General features: G+C 55.8%; 1 protein-coding gene across 1 annotated transcript in view; it reads right to left on the bottom strand.

The window, feature by feature from the left end:
• Positions 1-663: 663 nt before the first annotated feature.
• Positions 664-18,224, bottom strand: part of CFAP99 (cilia and flagella associated protein 99) — a 42,117-nt gene continuing 24,556 nt past the window's right edge. Inside the window, exons 6-16 of the mRNA XM_081795464.1 lie at positions 17,510-17,684; positions 15,812-15,892; positions 15,558-15,632; positions 14,588-14,659; positions 14,258-14,346; positions 13,473-13,677; positions 5,699-5,840; positions 5,349-5,500; positions 4,276-4,481; positions 2,474-2,636; positions 664-2,322 (exon numbers count right to left, since the gene is read on the bottom strand). Of these exons, the coding sequence (XP_081651590.1) occupies positions 2,206-2,322; positions 2,474-2,636; positions 4,276-4,481; positions 5,349-5,500; positions 5,699-5,840; positions 13,473-13,677; positions 14,258-14,346; positions 14,588-14,659; positions 15,558-15,632; positions 15,812-15,892; positions 17,510-17,684 (1,477 nt within the window). The 3' untranslated portion in view covers positions 664-2,205. The remainder of the gene's footprint in view (positions 2,323-2,473; positions 2,637-4,275; positions 4,482-5,348; positions 5,501-5,698; positions 5,841-13,472; positions 13,678-14,257; positions 14,347-14,587; positions 14,660-15,557; positions 15,633-15,811; positions 15,893-17,509; positions 17,685-18,224) is intronic.

The following is an 18,224-nucleotide window of genomic DNA, read 5'->3' as shown; positions in this document are numbered from 1 at the left end:
GGGGCAGGGGGAGTGTTCCGGTTCTGGCTGGCCTCACATGTCGGGTTCTGCTGGTTTGTAGGACGGGTGGGGAGGGCTTCCGCTGGGACAGGTGGCTGTCCTCATATAGTGTCTCATCCCAGCAGGCCACCCTGGACATGCTCACATTGGGGCTGGAGACATTTTGCCATTAATCCACGACACGAGGCCTGCCCTCAGGCTACAAACTCGGGATGGCCCAAGGCCTGTTCCCACCTGGGTTTGTATGGGGCAGGAGTCCCATGTACTCTCAAGGCAGCTCTGAGCTGCTGCCTGGTCCAAGAGGGCAGGTAAGGACCTTGGTGTGGACTGCCAACCAGCATCGCTGCCAACAGCACCACAAATGTGTTGGGCTAGCACCTCTTCCCTCTGCTCCAGGAGCCGATCTGAGAGGTGTGAAGGGCTATCCTCCCCGCCTGCCACGGTGCCTGCTCTGGGCACCCATACGGACCTCCCGCCACCCTGGGATCTGGGTTGGCAGAGCATGTTCGATTCAGGCCAGTGAACTGGAGCAGATGTTCGCACAAGGCTTCAAGGACAGAGAACCCTCCTGAGCTGGCCACCAGGGAGAGATGACCCTTCTTCCTCTGGATGTCATGACGTTGGAGCCACTCCCAGCCTGGAGACAGAACTCCTGCGTCAGGCACATCCTGAAGGCCACCCCACCTGTGGACTGCCAGATGAGACCTAAGAATTAATTCATCCTTTGAAACTCTCGGAGCTCCTGAGGGACTCTCTGGACACGTTGTAGAAATGGGTTTGAATAACACATCACACAGGATAGGAGAAATGTCGTGTTTATCTCTTTAAATGAAATTTATTCTGCCCCTCAGCTTTTAAAAAAAAATTTTTTTTTAATCTTTATTTATTTTTGAGAGAGAGACAGAGTGTGAGCAGGGGAGGAGCAGAGAGGAAGACACAGAAGCCAAAGCAGGCTCCAGGCCCCGAGCTGTCAGCACAGAGCCCGACCCGGGGCTCGAACTCACCAACAGTGAGATTGTGACCTGAGCTGAAGTCGAACGCTCAACCGGCTGAGCCACCCAGGCGGCCCCACCCCTCAGCTTTTTTGACAGGGAGGTGGGAAATTTCTCTTTACCAACATGGGAAAGAAAGTCCTGGGGTTCTGATAGTTCAGAATATTCAGGGAGAACTCTGGTGTCTGTTCTTGTCACTTCAATGTGCCCATCCTCCTGGTCTGAATGTGTGCTGGGGTCCGGGAGGATGTCAGGTTTGAGGAGATCTCTCTCTTGGACATCTATCTACCTGGCTGTTTCCAGCCCCTCCCTGACCCCCTCCCCCCTCCCCCTCCCCCCCATTCTCTGTCCTTCCTGGGAGCTTCAGCACATTGTGCTTTTTTCATGATTCTGCATTTCACCAGCAGGCTGTCACTCGGCCAGCCTGTCCTCAAGGCCATGCCCTCTCCAGTCTGGCACTGGATCCAGAGGAACCAAGAGAATGGATGTGTCCTGGTGTGGGCGGATGTCAGTGGCTCTAATCACGTCCCCTTGGTGATGCTGGAGAAGGCTGGGTGGTGCTCTAAAGTCACACAGACTTAGCTGTGGGTCAAGGCTTTTGGGGCTGGTTACTTGACCTCTTCGAGCACTGCTGGCCTCATCAGCAGAATGGGAGGTAGGGGACAGTTCCTGCATCCCCGTGGGTCCCCTCCCCCCAGGGCGGCAATCAGGTTTGCTTGAGACAAATTATGACACAGGCCATTTCCCAGTGGCTCAAGCATTCCAGCCACTTCTCCAACCAAATGCACACGTGCAACCACACAAGTTAAACCACCGGACTCCAGGCAGAGTGGGAATTCCAAGTTTTCACGTGCAGAGGTGGCTCTGGGAGCTCCACAAAGGGGAGGGGCTTGCCCTGGGAGCTAGGGAAGGGCTAGAATCTAAGGCAAGGGTGGTCAGATTTAGCACAGAAAATACAGGACACCCAGATAAATTTGAATTGCAGATAAAGAACGGATACTTTGAGAGTTTGTCTTACGCAATAACTGGGCGTCTTGCATTTTATCTGGCAACCCTGATCTGGGGCAAGTGGACTCCGGGGCAGGTTAGGGCGCGGAGCAGGAAGAAGGAGTGGAGGGGGGCGCGCGGCGCAGGAAGAGGAGGCGCACACCGCCGGCCGCACGCTTTATTCGGGCGGGATTCGCGGGGCTCCTGGGGGCGCGCCCTCCCGGGCTCAGGCGGCCTCCAGGCGGCGCGCGTGCCCGCAGACCGAGCCGCTCCGCTGCAGCGCCCGCAGCCGGCGCTCCCGGCTCTGCTCCAGCTCCAGCCAGTGCTGCGCCTCCAGCTGCGCCTGCGGGCGGGCGCCCAGGGCTGTCTGCGCGGGCCGGGGCCGCCGCCCACCGATCCCCCCCCCCGCCCCCGCCCCCGCCCGCGCGTCGCCAAGCCGCTCCCCCACCCGGGACGCCGCGCCCCCGGCCTCCCCGCCCGCTCCCGGGACTCACCCGTGGCTTGCGATGCGCGGCCCGCGGCGCCGGTACCCGCAGCAGGGCCGCCTGCCTGCGGCGCTCGGCCGCCTTCTCCTCGACCTTGCGCTGCAGCTCGAGCACGCGCTCGTCCTGGGAGGGCGCCGCCGGGGCCGCGGACCGAGCTTTCCTCTCCTCCCACCTGGGCGGTGGACAGGGCGGGCTTAGGAGGGGCCCCGACCACAGGTCAATGGGGGTGTTTTACGTGCAGGGGGGAGAGGCTCTCCAAGGAGCTCTGGGGTGACGTCCCCCCAGCGCCTCTACCTTCTTGCCCTTTGTACTTGACGTTTCAAAAATGTATCTCACGTATATTGGCTACGTAGGTATTTGGAGCAAAAAAGTGAAAACCCTCTTTTATCTTGTGCCTCCTCGCCACTCTCTTGCCTAGAGGTAGCCGCTAATATCTTTGCAAATCTCTATCATGCTAGGTCATTCTTCCTTCCAAAATGAGACCTCATTATACAGATTGTTCCCCGTTGGCTTTGGTTTAGGGGCACTTCACAGCATCAGGGCATGTGGAGGTGCTGTTCCCTCAGCCACCATCCCTGCTTGGCTGGCTCCAGTCAGACTGTGCACTAAAATGGTCCTGGTGGATTCGTGCCAGGAGGTCTGGCTACACGCAGAGAGCTCCAGGAGCTTTGTTAGTGGGTTTGGCCCCTTGGAGGCTCCCCAACGCCAACCAGACTGTGTGTGTGGTCTATCAGGCTGAGTCTAGCAGGTGGAAGTGGTGAGACGTCCCCGGCACATGCCACCTTAGGGACCTGCTGAGTGGCCAGCCAGCTGTAGCTGGGCAGCCCCTACCCTACAGCTGTCACAGGACCTCCTCAAATTGTAACCAGAGCAGCAGTCACTCAGGATCGATAGTGATGGATTTTTTTTTTTTTTTAATTTTAAGAGAAAGAGAGTGCTTGAGCCATAGAGAGGGGCAGAGGGAGAGAGAGAGGGAGAGAGAAAGAGAGAGAGAGAGAGAGAGAGAGAGAGAGAGAGAATCCCAAACAGGCTGCATGCTCAGCCTAGAACCTGACACAGGGCTCGATCCCAACCCCCAAGGATCACAACACGAACCAAAATCAAGTCAGACACTCAACTGAGTGAGCCACCCAGGCACTCCAATAGTGATGAGTTTTGTGACCGTCGACTGTATCGACTCTTGAGTTTAGCTCTGGTCAATGATCTCACAGTTTGTGAGTCCGGGCCCCACGTCAGGCGCTGCTTGGGATTCTCTCTCCCCTCTCTGCCTCTACCTCACTCGCACGCGTGCATGCGCGTGCTCTCTCTCTCAAAATAAACTTTTAAAAAATTTTAAAAAGTTACAGTGAACAGTCTTGGGATGCTAGAGAAACATGAATACGGACAGGATATTGAGATGATGTTAATTTTCTAGTTGTGTCAGTACGCTGTGGTTATGCAGGACAATGTTTTTTTCAGAAGATGCACACCGGAGTGTTTAGGAGTGAAGTGTCTGAATCCTGCAGCTCCTTCCAGATGGTTCTGCAGGGACAGAGTAAGTAGCTAGCTAGATGGAACACACGGCAAAGGTCATGCTCATGAGCTATATGCCATCATTTTGCATCCAGGCCATCGTTGCATGATTTTTGCTGCCGTTTTTGTATGTCTGAAGATTAGCTAATAAGATAGTAGAGGTGGGAGAAGTTATTGCAAGGGGATGGCCTGGGCAGAAGGGTGGAATGTAGTTGTACAACCCACCCGGGAGGTCGCAAAGGCAGGCTCGCTCCTTGCTCCTGCCTCAGTCGCCTGCCCCTTGGGCCACTGGTACTGACCTCAAGGCTGCAGACCTCCCCATGGCCGCGCGGCACAGCGAGATCTGTTCCACCACGTTCTGCAGTTCCTGGCTTCTGGCGCGCTTGCCCTGGATGATCTGGTCTCGCTTCTCTTCCTCCTCGCGCCTCCGGGTCTCCTTGAGCAGGGCCAGCCGCTCGCGAAGCTCCACCACAGACATCTCCCCTTCCAGGCCATACCCAGGGATCTGCAGGGTGATGGGGAGGCCTGCAGCTGGGCGTCAGGCCCACACCCAGCCCGCACGGCCACCTGCCATGCCCTGAGCTGTCCTCTGCGCCAGCGCCGGTGCCCCTCCCCCAAGTTCCATCGGTCTGGCCCCTGGGCCCCGGGCGACTGCCTTTCCTGCTCAGTAGCACCTGTGCAGCATCCCTGCCATTGGGCCTCCCCAGGCTTGGCCTCCCTCCAGGGACCGCACGTGTCAGCTGGGTGCCCTGTAGGCCCCTCTACTGAGGTAGGGCCCAAATGGAACTCAGCCCTGTCTCCCTGAGTCAGGACCCGGGGGGCCTGTGCGGAATGCCCTGTGAACTTCCCACATCCCCTGGGATCAGGCCAGGCTCCCACACCAGCTCCCGGGGCCCTGCAGGCCTGCTCCCACCTCAGCAGATGCCAGCCTGGCCTCTCAGGGTGCCGCTCACACGGGCCTCCAGGCACCTGCTCTCTCCTCTCAGCCTCCACTCATCCGGCCTTTGCACACCTGCGCTCTCCCTACACTGCCCTTCCCACCTGGGCCTGGCGGGGGGGGGGGGGGGGGGGGGTGGTCCCGGGACCTCCTTCAACATGAAGGCCACCTGGCCCACTCCCAGGAGCCCTGGCTTCCTGTCCCCAGAGGTCACAGAGGTCTCCCTGACTTGACTGTGAACTCTTGGGCCGGTCCCGGGCCTCCGGCAGGGCAGGCGCGGCGTCCACGGTCGGGCACGCCCCTCGTGCCGGCTGGATCCCGGCTTGGTGCCAGACCTCCCTTGGTCCCGGTGGGCGTGCTGAACGTGGTCTCCCGTGGCCACGCCAGGCGCAGCAAGACGTGGGGAGGCTTCCCCCAGTGGGGCCCGGTCCTCACCTGGGTCAGGTCCACGAGCTTGCCCTGGCGCACCGGCTGTGTCTCCAGGGCTCGCAGCTGAGAGATAAGCTCACGGCGCCGCTGCTGCTCCTCCCCCGCGGCCTCTGCGCTGCGCTGCAGCAGCTCCCGGCTCTCCTCTATCACCTCCTGGACTTGAGGGGCAAGGGGGTGCTGAGGGGCCGCAGGGTGCCCTGCCCAACACCGGCCTTCCCTCCAGGGCACTGGGCTCTCGGCAACCGCAGCAGCTCACTTGGGGCAGGAGGCCAGCCAGGGGCGCGAGCCGGGGGGGGGGGGGGGGGGGGGGGCGCAAAGCTGGGCGCGGCCTCGTGGTCCCCAGCCCCCCGCCCTACCTATCTGCTGCCGGCCCCTCAGGAGCTTCGTCTGTGCCACCTTCACGTTCTTCTGCACCTCCGCCACCCGCTGCACCAGCTCCTTCATGGACCTTTCCTCCCGGAGGCGCCTCTCAGCACACTGCTGCATCAGCTCTGCCGTCTGCCCACACAACCGACCCACCGTGGTCAGAGCCGCAGGGTCCCTCCCCCCTGGAGCCCCGGGCTGCCCCCAGCCCCAGGAGCAGCATGAGGCGACCCTGCATCACCCCGGAGCCCAGATCTGAGCTCAGCAGCTCCCGGGAGTCCCCTGGAGGTCAGGCCTACTGGGGGAAGTTCCACCTCGTGTCCCCCCTTCCTCCACTGCGGTTCTGGGGAAACCAAGTCTGAGCCGCTGGGTCTGCCCCGAAGCCTCTCCCCGGCCCCCAGACTCCCCCTGAGAGAGGAGGGCGCTCGATGCTTTGAAGCCATGTGGAGCCCAGGATGTGCCAGCCTCAGGGTCCCTGTCACATGAGCCCCCAGGCACGTCCTGCTGGTCACCCCACTCTTCTTTCTCGTGCTGTTTCAAAAGGTCAGAGTTTTTTTTTTCTTTTTTTCTTTTTTTTTTTTTTAAAGCGTGAATGTGATCTTTATTATTAGAAGGTCAGAGTTTTAAGCAACAGGACAGGGTGTGGTTTTGCCGCTTTGTCACACGTGACTGGAATCCTCCCGTGTGTCTGGTTGCCTCTTGCCTCCGTGGCTCTGCGCTGCGTTCATTAGCCTCGTACACGTTATCCCCTGGACTGTAGGTGGCTTATTTTTGTGGCTGTACGTTTTGGGGTATATCACAACGCTTTCATCCATTCTACTGTGGAGGGACATTCAGATTCCTTCCAGTTTGGCACTATTGTGAACAATTCGGAATCGCAGTTTCAGTCCTCCAGATACTAAAACGCAGTGTGGGGTTTACGCCTTCTGTCGCTGGCCCAGGGTGGCCAGGGGCTCCGGGACCCCCAGCCCCCGGCAGTCTGTGCAGTGGGGGCTCATGTACAGCTGCACCATCAGTGGAGAATCAGCTTGCAGGCCGCTTGGACTTCAGCTTTAGACACTGGGCACCAAGTAATCCTTTTGTAAAACAATTTGCTGGCGTATATCAAAAATGCCTCTCGACCATCCTTTTTGATTTGTCCAGTTTTGCCCCAGGTTCTAAGAAAGGGAACCAGGGCTCCCAGAGAAATAGCTTATTTTAGGGCTGGGACAGGGAAACCACCAGGTGAGCCTGGCGCATCTTCTAGTGTCCTAAAGTAAGGAAGGACACAGGGCAGTCAGAGGGACGCAGGAGGTCAACCTGAAGGGGCTCCCAAAGGCCAAAGCTTGCAACGGAGTAACACTTTTGATAACACAAAACGTAAAATAAATATGCATGGGTCCACACTGAAAGAGTGGATGGAATGAATTCAAGAAAGTGGGGGAGAAGAGAGAAGTCCCCTGTGCAGCAGAATTCTCAGTAGTTGCCCCCCCGCCCCCCCCCCCCCGCCCAGGCTGCAGGCTTTGCCTAGAGATCCCCTTCCGCACGGTGCTATGTGGAAAGGGGACACTAACTGCAGCAGAGAAAGCCAGGCACGACCTCGGCCAAGGGGTCAAGGTCAACATCACAGTGAAGAGCTGGTTGACAGCAGGTGCCCTTGACAGGCTGTGATGGTCCTCCTCCCCAAACCCCAACCCCAATCCAACCATGAGAGGAACATCAGACACGCCCCAGCCGAGGGGCATCCAACAGGATACCTGACCCGCTCTCCTTGAAACTGTCAGGGTCACCAAAAACGAGGAAAGTCTGAGAAACTGCCACAGCCAAGAAGAGTCTGAGGCATGACCGTTAAATGTGATGAGGAGTCCGGGGACAGGAAAAGGGCCTTCGTAGGGAGAAAATGTGATGAAATCTAAGCAAAGTGTGGAGTTCGAGTAAGTCACGTACCAGCGTTGGCTTCTTGGCTGTGACAAATATACTGCGGTGTAGTGGGTAGCACCTCCCCCAAATTCACGTCTACCTGGAACCTCAGAATGTGATCTCACATCCAATTAAGTGAGGATCTCAGGATGCGATCATCCTGGGTTTAGAGCGGGCCCTAAGTCCAATGACAAGTGTCCATAAGAAGAGAGGGACGCAGAGAGATGCGGACGCATGGCCATGTGAGGACGGGGACAGAGTCTGGGGTGGGGCTGCCACAGACAAGGAGTTTCTGGGGTCTCCAGAAGCTGGAAGAGGCAAGGAAGGGTCCTCCCCAGGGAGCTTAGCAGAGAGCATGGCCCAGCTCACGCCCTCCTCGACCTTGGACCTGCGGCCTCCACAACTTGGTCAGGCCTGCGGTGCCTCCCTGTGGCGGCCCAAAGCCAGCGTGGAGACGTAAGGCGTCACCGGCAGAGGCGGCTGGGTGGTAGAAAACGGGAACTCTCTGCACCGTCTTTGCAACTTTTCTGTAACTCTTTAAACTGTTCCGAAGCAAAAAGTTTATTGTTAAAAGTATCTTCGAAAACTTGGTAATAAGTGGGAAGATACTTATGTGGAAACACAGGTGAAAAGAGGTGGGCAGCCAAAATCTGCAAGGGGTCTTATCTCAAGTGAGCTGACTAGGGGCAAAGAAAGAACAAACCATGAACCACCGCCGTGGGCGAGGAGGCCTGCCCTGCTGGGTCCCAGGGCCCCTGCCCAGCTGCACCTCGGGGACAGCACAGACACAGCTCAGGGCCAGTGGAGAAGCGGGGAGGGAGGGGAAGAGGCAGTGTCTCCTGGCTCTCCATAAATGTGCACGGAACCGGGGCGGGGGGCAGGTGTGAGGGCAGCACAGGACCAAGGAGAAGGCCTAGGCTTGGGGGGGGACACAGTGCACTGTGAGTGCCATCTGCCCAGACCAGCTCTGCCACCTCAGGCCTTGCCAGCGTCTTTGTGGTACCCACCTCCTCAGCATCCCCCACACGTAAGACATGCAAAGGGCAGGGGGGCAGGATGGGACAGAGGATCAGAAGTTGTTAGCAAAGAGCCCGACAAGGGGCTTGAACCCACAAACTGTGAGCTCATGACCTGAGCCGAAGTCAGACGCTTAACCGCCTGAGCCACCCAGGCACCTCTGTAGGCTCTTTCTTATTCAACACAGCACTGGAAAGTTCTAGGCAGTGCAATAGGCTAGAGGAGCAAATGACAGGAATGTAGGTCAGAAGTTAAGAAATAAACTGTTCTTTACAGATGACATGATTGTCTACATAGAAAATTACAAGGGCTCTACGACAAAATGCCTTGTTTGTCCTAGAAAAATTATAAGGTGGTTCAGCAAGGTCCTGAGATAGATGATCAACACACAAAAGTCAATTACGCTTTAATAGACTAGCATCGGATACATGGACATCAGAATTAAAAATATAACACCACTTACAATTACTCAAAAATAATAAAAGAAACACTTAGGCACAAATCTAACAGAACACGAACAGGACTTGAATGCTAAAAACAAAACACTATACAACACAGATGAAAGAAATAAAGGATTGAAATAAATGGAGAGACGTACTGCATTCATGGATTGGGAGCCCCAGTTGGGTGGTCATGGAAGTCGATCCAGACCTCAGACCACGTATGAGCATAAACTGGGCGCAGATTAGAGATCCAGACGTAAAAATGAAATATAAATACTAGAGGACACCTAGGCGCATTGCTCTATAACACAGGTATGGGAAAAACCTTTCTCCTCACTCTTCAAAGTCCAGGCACAGTAAAAGGAAACATTGATTAGTCTGCATGGTAAAACACACAAGCAAAGCCAAGTGACAGATTGGGAGGAAATATCTGCCTTGTATCATGAAAAGTCACTGTCCCTACTGTGTAAAGAACTCTTAAAAACCAAAGAAATGAAGGCTAAGAGCTTGTTGGAAAACGTTCAACTGATCTTTGGCAAAGGCACAGAGACCACTCAGCAGGGAAGGGACTGTGTCTTCAACAAACGGTGCTGGGAAACCCAGACATTCACATGCACAAGAATGAAATTAGACCCTTATTTTACACCACACACAAAAATCAATTCAAAGTGGATTAGAGACTTAAACACAAGACCTGAAATCACAAACTCCTAGAAGAAGACAGGAGAAAACTCCCTCATATTGGTCTTCTCTTAGCTTTTTTTTTTTTTTTTTTTTGGATTTGACATCAAAAGCACAGGCAAGAAGAACAAAAATGAACTACTGGGACCACATCAAACTAAAAGGTTTCTGCAAAGCAAAGGAAACAACCAACAAAATGAAAAGGCAACCTATGGAATGGAAGAAATCATTTGCAAACTATGTATCTGATAAGGGGTTAATACCCAAAACATATAAGGTACTCCTACAACTCAATAGCACCAAAACAAAACAAAACAAAACAAAACAGCCAAATAACCTGACCAAAAAATGGGCAAAGGACCTGAACAGACATTTTCCAAAGATGATAAACAGACATTTTCCATGTGCCAACAGACACATGAAAGGATGCTCATAACTACTCATCATCAGGGAAATGCAAATCAAAACCACAATGAGATTCCACCTCACCCCTGTTGGGATGGCTATCATAAAAAAGCCAAAAGATAGCAAGTGCTGGCGAGGATGTGGAGAAAAGGGAATTCTGTGCACTGTTGGTGGGAATGTAAATTGGTGCAGCCATTGTGGAAAAAAGTATTTTAATTTTTTTCTGAAAAAATTAAAAATAGAATTACCAGTTTTTAAAAAGTAATCTCTGCACCCAATGTGGGGTTCCAGCTCAGGACCTTCAAATCAAGAGTCACATGCTCTACGAGCTAAGCCAGCCAGGTACCCCCAGAACTACCAGTTTTAAAATTAGAACCCAGAGCCAACTGACACATGAAAAAATGCTCAACATCACTCATCATCAGGGAATACAAATCAAAACCACAATGAGATACCACCTCACACCTGTCACAATGGCTCACATTCACAACTCAGGCAACAACAGATGTTGGCCAGGATGCGGAGAAAGAAGATCCCTTTTGCATTGTTGGTGGAAATGCAAGCTGGTGCAGCCACTCTGGAAAGCAGTATGGAGGTTCCTCAAAAAACTAAAAATAGAACTACCCTACGACCCAGCAATTGCACTACTAGGCATTTATCCAAGGGATACAGGTGTGCCGTTTCGAAGGGGCACATGCACCCCCATGTTTATAGCAGCACTATTGACAATAGCCAAAGTATGGAAAGAGCCCAAATGGCCATCGATGGATGAATGGATAAAGAAAATGTGGTGTAGGGGCGCCTGGGTGGCGCAGTCGGTTAAGCGTCCGACTTCAGCCAGGTCACGATCTCACGGTCCGTGAGTTCGAGCCCCGCGTCAGGCTCTGGGCTGACAGCTCGGAGCCTGGAGCCTCTTTCCGATTCTGTGTCTCCCTCTCTCTCTGCCCCTCCCCCGTTCATGCTCTGTCTCTCTCTGTACCAAAAATAAAAAAAAAAAAAATTTAAAAAAAATAAAAAATAAAAAAAAAAAAAAAAAAAAGAAGAAAAAAAAGAAAATGTGGTGTATATATATACAATGGAGTATTACTCGGCAATCAAAAAGAATGAAATCTTGTCATTTGCAACTACGTGGATGGAACTGGAGGGTATTACGCTAAGTGAAACTAATCACTCAGAGAAAAACAAAAATCATATGACTTTACTCATATGAGGACTTTAAGAGACAAAACAGATGACCATAAGGGAAGGGAAATAAAAATAATATAAAAACAGGGAGAGGGACAAAACAGAAGAGACTTATATATATGGAGAACAAACTGAGGGTTACTGGAGGGGTTGTGGGAGGGGGGAATAGGCTAAATGGGTAAGGGGCACTAAGGAATCTACTCCTGAAATCATTGTTGCACTATATGCTAACTAATTTGTATGTAAATTTTAAAAAATAAAAAATAAAAATAAAATAAAATAAGGACAAAAAAATAAAAATAAGTAAATAAATAAATAAAAATAAAATTAGAACCCAGAAGTATCACTTCTGATATAGATTCAAAGGCAATAAAACCACTGTTTTGAGGAGATATCTGCACCCCCCATGTTCACTGCAGCATCATTCACAATAGCCAAGACATGGCAACAACCTAATTGTCCCTTCAGAGACGAATATGAGAACACTCTGCAGCCTTAAAAAAGAAGGAAGTCCTGCCATTTGCAAAAACATGGGTAAACCGGGAACATATTATGTTAAGTGAGATAAGCCTGGCACAGGACAGTTGCTGTAGGATCTCACCTATGTGTGGAATCTAGCAAGGTCCACATCGTGGTTGCAGAGACCAGAGCCGTGGGCATGGTCCAAGTGCGCGAAGTCTGTTAGAAGATGGGTACGTTCCAGAGACCTAATGTACAGGGTGGGGACTGTGGTTCATAAGAACGTGTACATGAAATTTGCTAAGAGAGATCTCCAGTGTCCCTGCCACACGTGGAGGAGGTGGCTGCGGGAGGGGACGGATACAGCAATTTGCTCGATTGTGACAATCAAGTCACGATGGGACGTGTATCCGAACATCCTGTGACAGACCTTCAACAGACACGAATTTCACTCGTCCATCATGCCGCAGTAGAGCTGCGAGAAAACGGACAAAAGGCACGAAGAGGTTGTTCACAGAAAGAGATAAAGAGATGGCTCTTGAATATATGGCAACACGTTCAAATTCATACATAATCAATGAAATGCAAATCAGAACTGTACCGGGATACTGTTTCTCACCTACAAGACGAGCGAACATTTCTGAGTTCAGCACGGCACACTCTGCCGGGGTCTGCGCACGCTGCCCCGCGGAAGGTGAGGAAACTGTGTGCCCAACAGCGGGGACCGAGCCCCGCTCTCAGTTAACTTTGGGGCTTAGCGATGTCCCCTCTAGAAGCTTACCTTGAAAACCTCTCTCCACAAACATGGAAAACTGGCCCTGTGTTTCCCATTGCAGACAAAGCAGGGCGTGGCATTTTATGTAAGGGACAAGGGAGGAAGGAAGGATTTGTACACAAGTGTACGTATTTGCTTTAAGGAAAGATGATCCAGAGGTTAATGAAAATAAGAATTGAGGTGGGTAGGTGGCAAGGGACTTACAAGAAATGACGCTTCTCTGAGTCTATTTTTCAGATCGCTTTGACTTCCTATTTGTGAAAAAGTACACTAAGAAGGAAGGAAAAGCAAACCCTAACATCAAATACAAACAGACACAAACAAGTTATCCAAAGGGCATTTTCAAGTGAACTTCCAGCATGGTCCCCTCCCCCTGCCCAATGCAAGTCCCCAAGGGCACACATCTGGGGACAGACAGAACCGAGGTCAGGCCTGCGGACCCCAGGCCACTTGGGAGCCACTGCAAAGAACAGGCTTTCAGGGAAACACAGGTTGGGGCCCCCCACCCAGGCCACCTGTCCTAGGAGGAGGCAGAGCCAGGACTGAGACGTCTAAAGCTTCTGAAGATGCCTGCAGACCCTCCTATGGGAGAGGACGCCATACGCAAATGTGTTGGCTTTCCAGAAGTTTCTGCCAGAACCTCAGATCCTCCTTCATGTGTGGATGTGTGGGCCCACTGCCCCTCCTGGTGGGGGCAGGGGGCAGTCTGGACCAGAAGTGCTGGCCAGACTGTCCACTGAGAGAGCCTCCAACCCCCGCCCCCAACCCGTGAAGGTGCAGAAAGAGAAACCACAGCCACTGTGTGGATCTTAGGGGTCAGACCACAAGCCATGACCACAGGAGCTGCCACAGCCCGCCAGCCGGCCCCCAGGTACTCCCGCTGCTCCCGCAAGGCTGCGTCACCTCCTCCTTCTTCTGGTCAGCCTTCTCCTTGTTCCCTTGCACCAGGCGCTGCCGGGCCAGGATGGCCTCCTCGTGGCTGAGTTTCCCCTGCAGCCTGTGGCACTCGCTCGCGGCCAGCTGCTCCTCCCGGCCCTCCGCCTGCACCTTCCTCTGCCACTCGAGGAACTCGGAAAAGTCCCCGGCCTCGTCCACAAGCTTATCCACCCTGGGGAGAGGGGACAAGAGTGGGGGCCTGTGCTGGCCGTGGCGGGGGGTGCACGGGTTCCCTGGGGGTGCGGTGGCCTCACAGGCATGGGGAGCTGTTCACCCATCGCGGGCCATAGCACCTGTCCGCCACCCACCGTCCGCCTGTCCCCGTCCTGTGCCTCCACCACCTTTTGGCCACCTGTTCGTCTGCTCACCCATCCATCCACTTGTCCATCCTCTCATCCACCTGGTCAGCCACCCAAACTCCCACCCACAGCCCAACTCATGCGGTAAGCACAGGGGACCGGGGTGCTGGTGGTCAGCGGGGGGCCTCAGGGGGTTCTGAAGAGCAGGTGACCCTGAGAGAAGTGTGGGCTGGGCCAGCTTTCTGCTAAGCCGCCTTCTGCCCAGTTTCCCTCACTGAGCGGGTCATCTTCTTCAGATGCAGCCGTGACCCTAAGGCTGGCCTGCCTGTGGCACCCCCAAAGCACCACAGCCACCAGGCCCCGCCTTCCCCCCCTGCTGGCAACCTCCTCCCCTCCCAGGAGAGCCGTCCCTGCACCCCTTCCTCTGAACAGGGTGAGGAGCCGCCCGCCTACCTCTCCAGCTCTTTCTCCACCTGCCGCTGGTATAGAGATCCTTCCCGCAGGATGGCAGCTGTGTTGAGCTTCACAGGGACGTTGTTGGTCTGCAGGAGACAGGAGGGGCCAGCTGCAGTCTGGTGGCTGGTGGGGGAGAGTCGGGCCAGCAAGTGCCCCCCTACCCCCCACACTTGCCCCCCGGCCCCCAGGGTGGGGCCTCCCTCAGGGCCTCCAGCTCTGGCCATCTGATCCCCTGGGCACAGACCTGGCCAGGAAGTGAGTGTCCAGGGAGAGGGGACTAGACCAGGCACCCCGTGCCCAACCTGGCCGGTCAGGAACACCCCTCACCTTGTAGAAGGTCAGCTTTGGAGTCTTAAGGATTCGGGGCAGGAGTCGGGGCTGCAGAGTCTTCTGGGAGTCCTGCGGGGATCAGGCCCAGCACCTGTGCCCACTGGGTGCCCTTGGACGCACCCTGGGGGAATGGTGGGCCCAGCACCCCCGGGAGGGCCAACGCGCTCCCCTGTCCTCACTCCAGCTGCCCACCCGAGTGTTCCCAGCCCACCCCCTGCTCACGGGTCCCATGACAACACTTCTGTCTCCCATACCCTCCCCCGCCTTTCCTGGGTGTAGGGCCGGCCAGGCCTGGGGACCACAGTTCCCGGGTGCTTGAACCTCTGGGTTCAGGGCCCGTCCCCCGAATGGCTCCCTGGCACTGGCTTCCACGACTGGCTTCCTGGCTGTTAGGAAGTTGCTCCTTGCCTGCTGCTTCTCTGGGGTGCTCCCAGGAGGGGCCCCACAGCCCCAGTGTGCAGAGCGGTGGGTAGAAGAGCCCCCCCTTGGAACTCGGCCAGCACACCCCCAGGGCCATGCCCCGCCTGCCCCAACTGCTTGTGGGGGCCAGGGCACCGCTGCCTCGCCCTGCTGCCACCGGCGGTAGGGGGAGCCCACAGTGGGGAGGGCAGGGCAGGCCCACTCCTCTGGACAGAGCGCCCACCACGAACAGGCCTTCCTTGTCCTGCGTCCTTTACTTTTTCTTTATTGACAAACTTACCTTGGCTTTTTTTTTTTTTCTTACAGAAACAGTAAGTGCTCAGCATGGAAATGTGGGAACACCCAGAGAGGGATGCGTGGATCGCCCGTGCGGATCTGGAGGTACATCTGCACGTGCCGCCCCGCCCGGGCTTGGGGAGCAGAGACCGGACAGGCTAAAGAAGGGGCTCATCGCATCACCGCTCAAACAGCGCAGGGAGGGACGGTTCCATGTGGTGGGAGAGTGCCACCGTGAAGACCGACCCAGGGCGAGGAGGGTGCGTGTTACCTGCGTCGGGGGCTCCCCGCGGGACCTGGGCACCGCGCACCGCATCTCCTCCATGTTCGCCCTGAGCAGCAGCTCCTGCAAGAGGCAGCACTTGGCTCTGGCCCCACTGGCCACCCCCCGGCGCCCTTGGGCCTCGGGAGGGACGAAGGCACAGACCAGCTTCCCGGTCTTCCTCCGCCCCCCCCATCCCCCACCTCCTCACAGAACACCCCCCAGAGGGTCTAGGAAGGCAGGGCTCGTCGGTGGGTCCTCACCTCCGCCTTCCAGCGATTGTGCCTCTTGGTCGTCTCCAGCAGCTGCTGCTCCTTGGGCGGCTGGTAGGTGCTCCTGGGGACCTGGTGGGGTGGCCGGAGGAAAGCCTGCGGTCAGCGGCTATGGTGTCCGGGGTGTGTAGAAGGGCCAGGCTGGTGGCCAATGGGATATGGGTGAAGAGAGGGCGGGGCCGGGGACAGGAGGGTGGACCGTGGTGCCCGTGCCAGCAGAAGCAGGGCTGGGAAGGAGGCTGCTGGGCTCTGACTGGGATCCCCTGGGTGCTGGTGGCCATCCGGGGGAGGGAAAGGAAGGACGGCAGGCCAGCAGCAAGAAGAGAGGTGGCCAAGCACGGGGTCCAGGCCCAGTAGACACTGGGGGAACAGGCAGAGGACCACTGAGTGGGCAGGGGATGGAAGGGGAGGTGTGGAGGGGAAAGTGAGTCCAGGAAGGTGTCATGGACCCCAGAAAAGTGAGGGTCAGGGAGGGGGCGGGGCCATAGCATGAATACTGCAGAGGCCAGGGTGGCCTGAGAGCCACCCACAGGGTCCCGTCACAGGGACCCTCGCCAGCCTGGAGGGAGCAGTGTCCATGGGGGTAGGGCAGGGGCAGCCTGGAAACCCCTGAGCTCCAGACCCTAACTCCTTTCCCTCTACCCTGTGTGCCTAAGGAGCATTGGAATACTCGAGGGACCTGACCCGGGTGAGGGCTCATGGAAAACCTCTCTGGGCAGAGAGGTTGCCATGAGACCTGAAGGTGGTGGGGGTGGGCTGGGACCCCCGGCACCCCCCCCCCCCTTCCACGTGGTCCTTAATTCTGTGAGGAAACGAGATTGGGTCTGGGAAACTGACTCCACCACAAGTGTGTGGGGTAGAGACTTGGATCAGTCAGAACACAGCATCCCCAATCATGGTGATCAGCTCGAGGGGAGGCGTGCGGCCTGAGCTGGTCTAATCGTACTCTCACAGAATTCTTGGCCCTAGATGTCCTCTCATGCCCTGGATGGCTTACAGTACGGGGAAGGCCTGGGTGGTTTGCTACAATGAAGGAAGTTTGCCCAAAGATAAAGGTGACCCACAGAAGCACAGCTAGAACTCTGATCAAACTCTGCCTGAGGCCTAACCTACTCAGCCAAGAGTCAGCCCGTCCTCTATGGTCTACACCAGCTTGAGCTGCCTTTTTCTGTTACCTACAATACAAAGCATCCTGATTGGCAGAAGTCAGCAAAGTGGGGAGAGAGAGAGGGAGAAGGAGAGGAAGAGGCTCTAGGCAGATGGGACAGGCGTGCAAAGGCCCTGGGGTGGGGACAAGTCCACATGATGGGTCACACAGACATTATCACCTGCCCATGACCTGAGTAGTACTGAAGAGCATATTGTGAGCTACACATGTGCTATTTAATAGAGAGGGAGACCTATGTCACAACAGGTTACAAGCATGCTCTAGATGCCACGTCCGGACAGGTTTGAGCCCTGTGGCCCCACAGCCTCACTTCATCTCTGCTGACCAGACCTTAGGATGCGGAGCACAGGAACTCACTGGGCAGGCCCCAGGTCAGCTGGGCTTCCCCACAGAGACGTGGGGTCACCAAACGCTCCTGGTCTGGTCCAGTGCACCTGGGAAGAGCCCAGCCTGCCCCTGGCTCACAGAGTCCACTCTCCCAGCTTGGATGGGCCGTGCTCACCGCAAATGTCTACACTTACTGGTTTGGACTTGGCCACGACAGGGACTGGCTCAGGCACTGGAATGGAGCGGGGTCTGGGGACAGTCAGGTTGAACTCCTTGGGCTCTGTGACCTTGGCCTTGGTCTTGGAAACGGACTGATTGGCCAACACTTCCTCTAGCTGGTTGATCAGCTTCTGGACTTCCGGCTGCCATCTTGAAGGCAAAGGCAAGAGCAGCCAGTTAGGGCCACTTCCTAAGGCCAACCAGGGCACCGCCCTCAGGAGAAGCAGGCCAACTAGGGCACGGCCTTCGGGAGAAGGTCAACGAGGGCACGGCCCTGGGGAACCAAAGGACCCAAGACACCCTGGGTCCACCTTAGGGTGCGGGCTGATAATGGAAGCAATAGCCATTCCACTGAGGGCCAGCTATGCCCCGGGCACTGTACCAGTTGTGCCCTGAGTCACGCAGACAGGTGAGGAAACAAGGCCAGCAGCACTGTGGTCACAAGCCATGCTGCTGCGTGGGGAGTTGGGAGGACAGGGGCAGAGAGGCCCAGCGGCAGGAATCCAGGGGCCTGAGGAGCAGCAGCGGGAGGGACGCAGAACTCATCTGGGCCGGAGCGGAAGGCCCAGTGCAAGGAGGCCCAGAGAAGCTGGAGATGTCTGGAATGTTCCTGGAGCTGTGCTGCTGGTGACAGGTGGGGAAGGGGCTACAGGAGCAGGGTGGAGCCTTGGGGTGCCGGTGCCCTAGAGC

Source organism: Panthera onca, chromosome B1 (assembly GCF_046562875.1).
Source record: "Panthera onca isolate mPanOnc1 chromosome B1, mPanOnc1 haplotype 2, whole genome shotgun sequence".
Classification (NCBI taxonomy): domain Eukaryota; kingdom Metazoa; phylum Chordata; class Mammalia; order Carnivora; family Felidae; genus Panthera; species Panthera onca.
The sequence above is the reverse complement of the archived record's forward strand: the minus strand, read 5'-3'. Positions and strand labels throughout refer to the sequence as shown.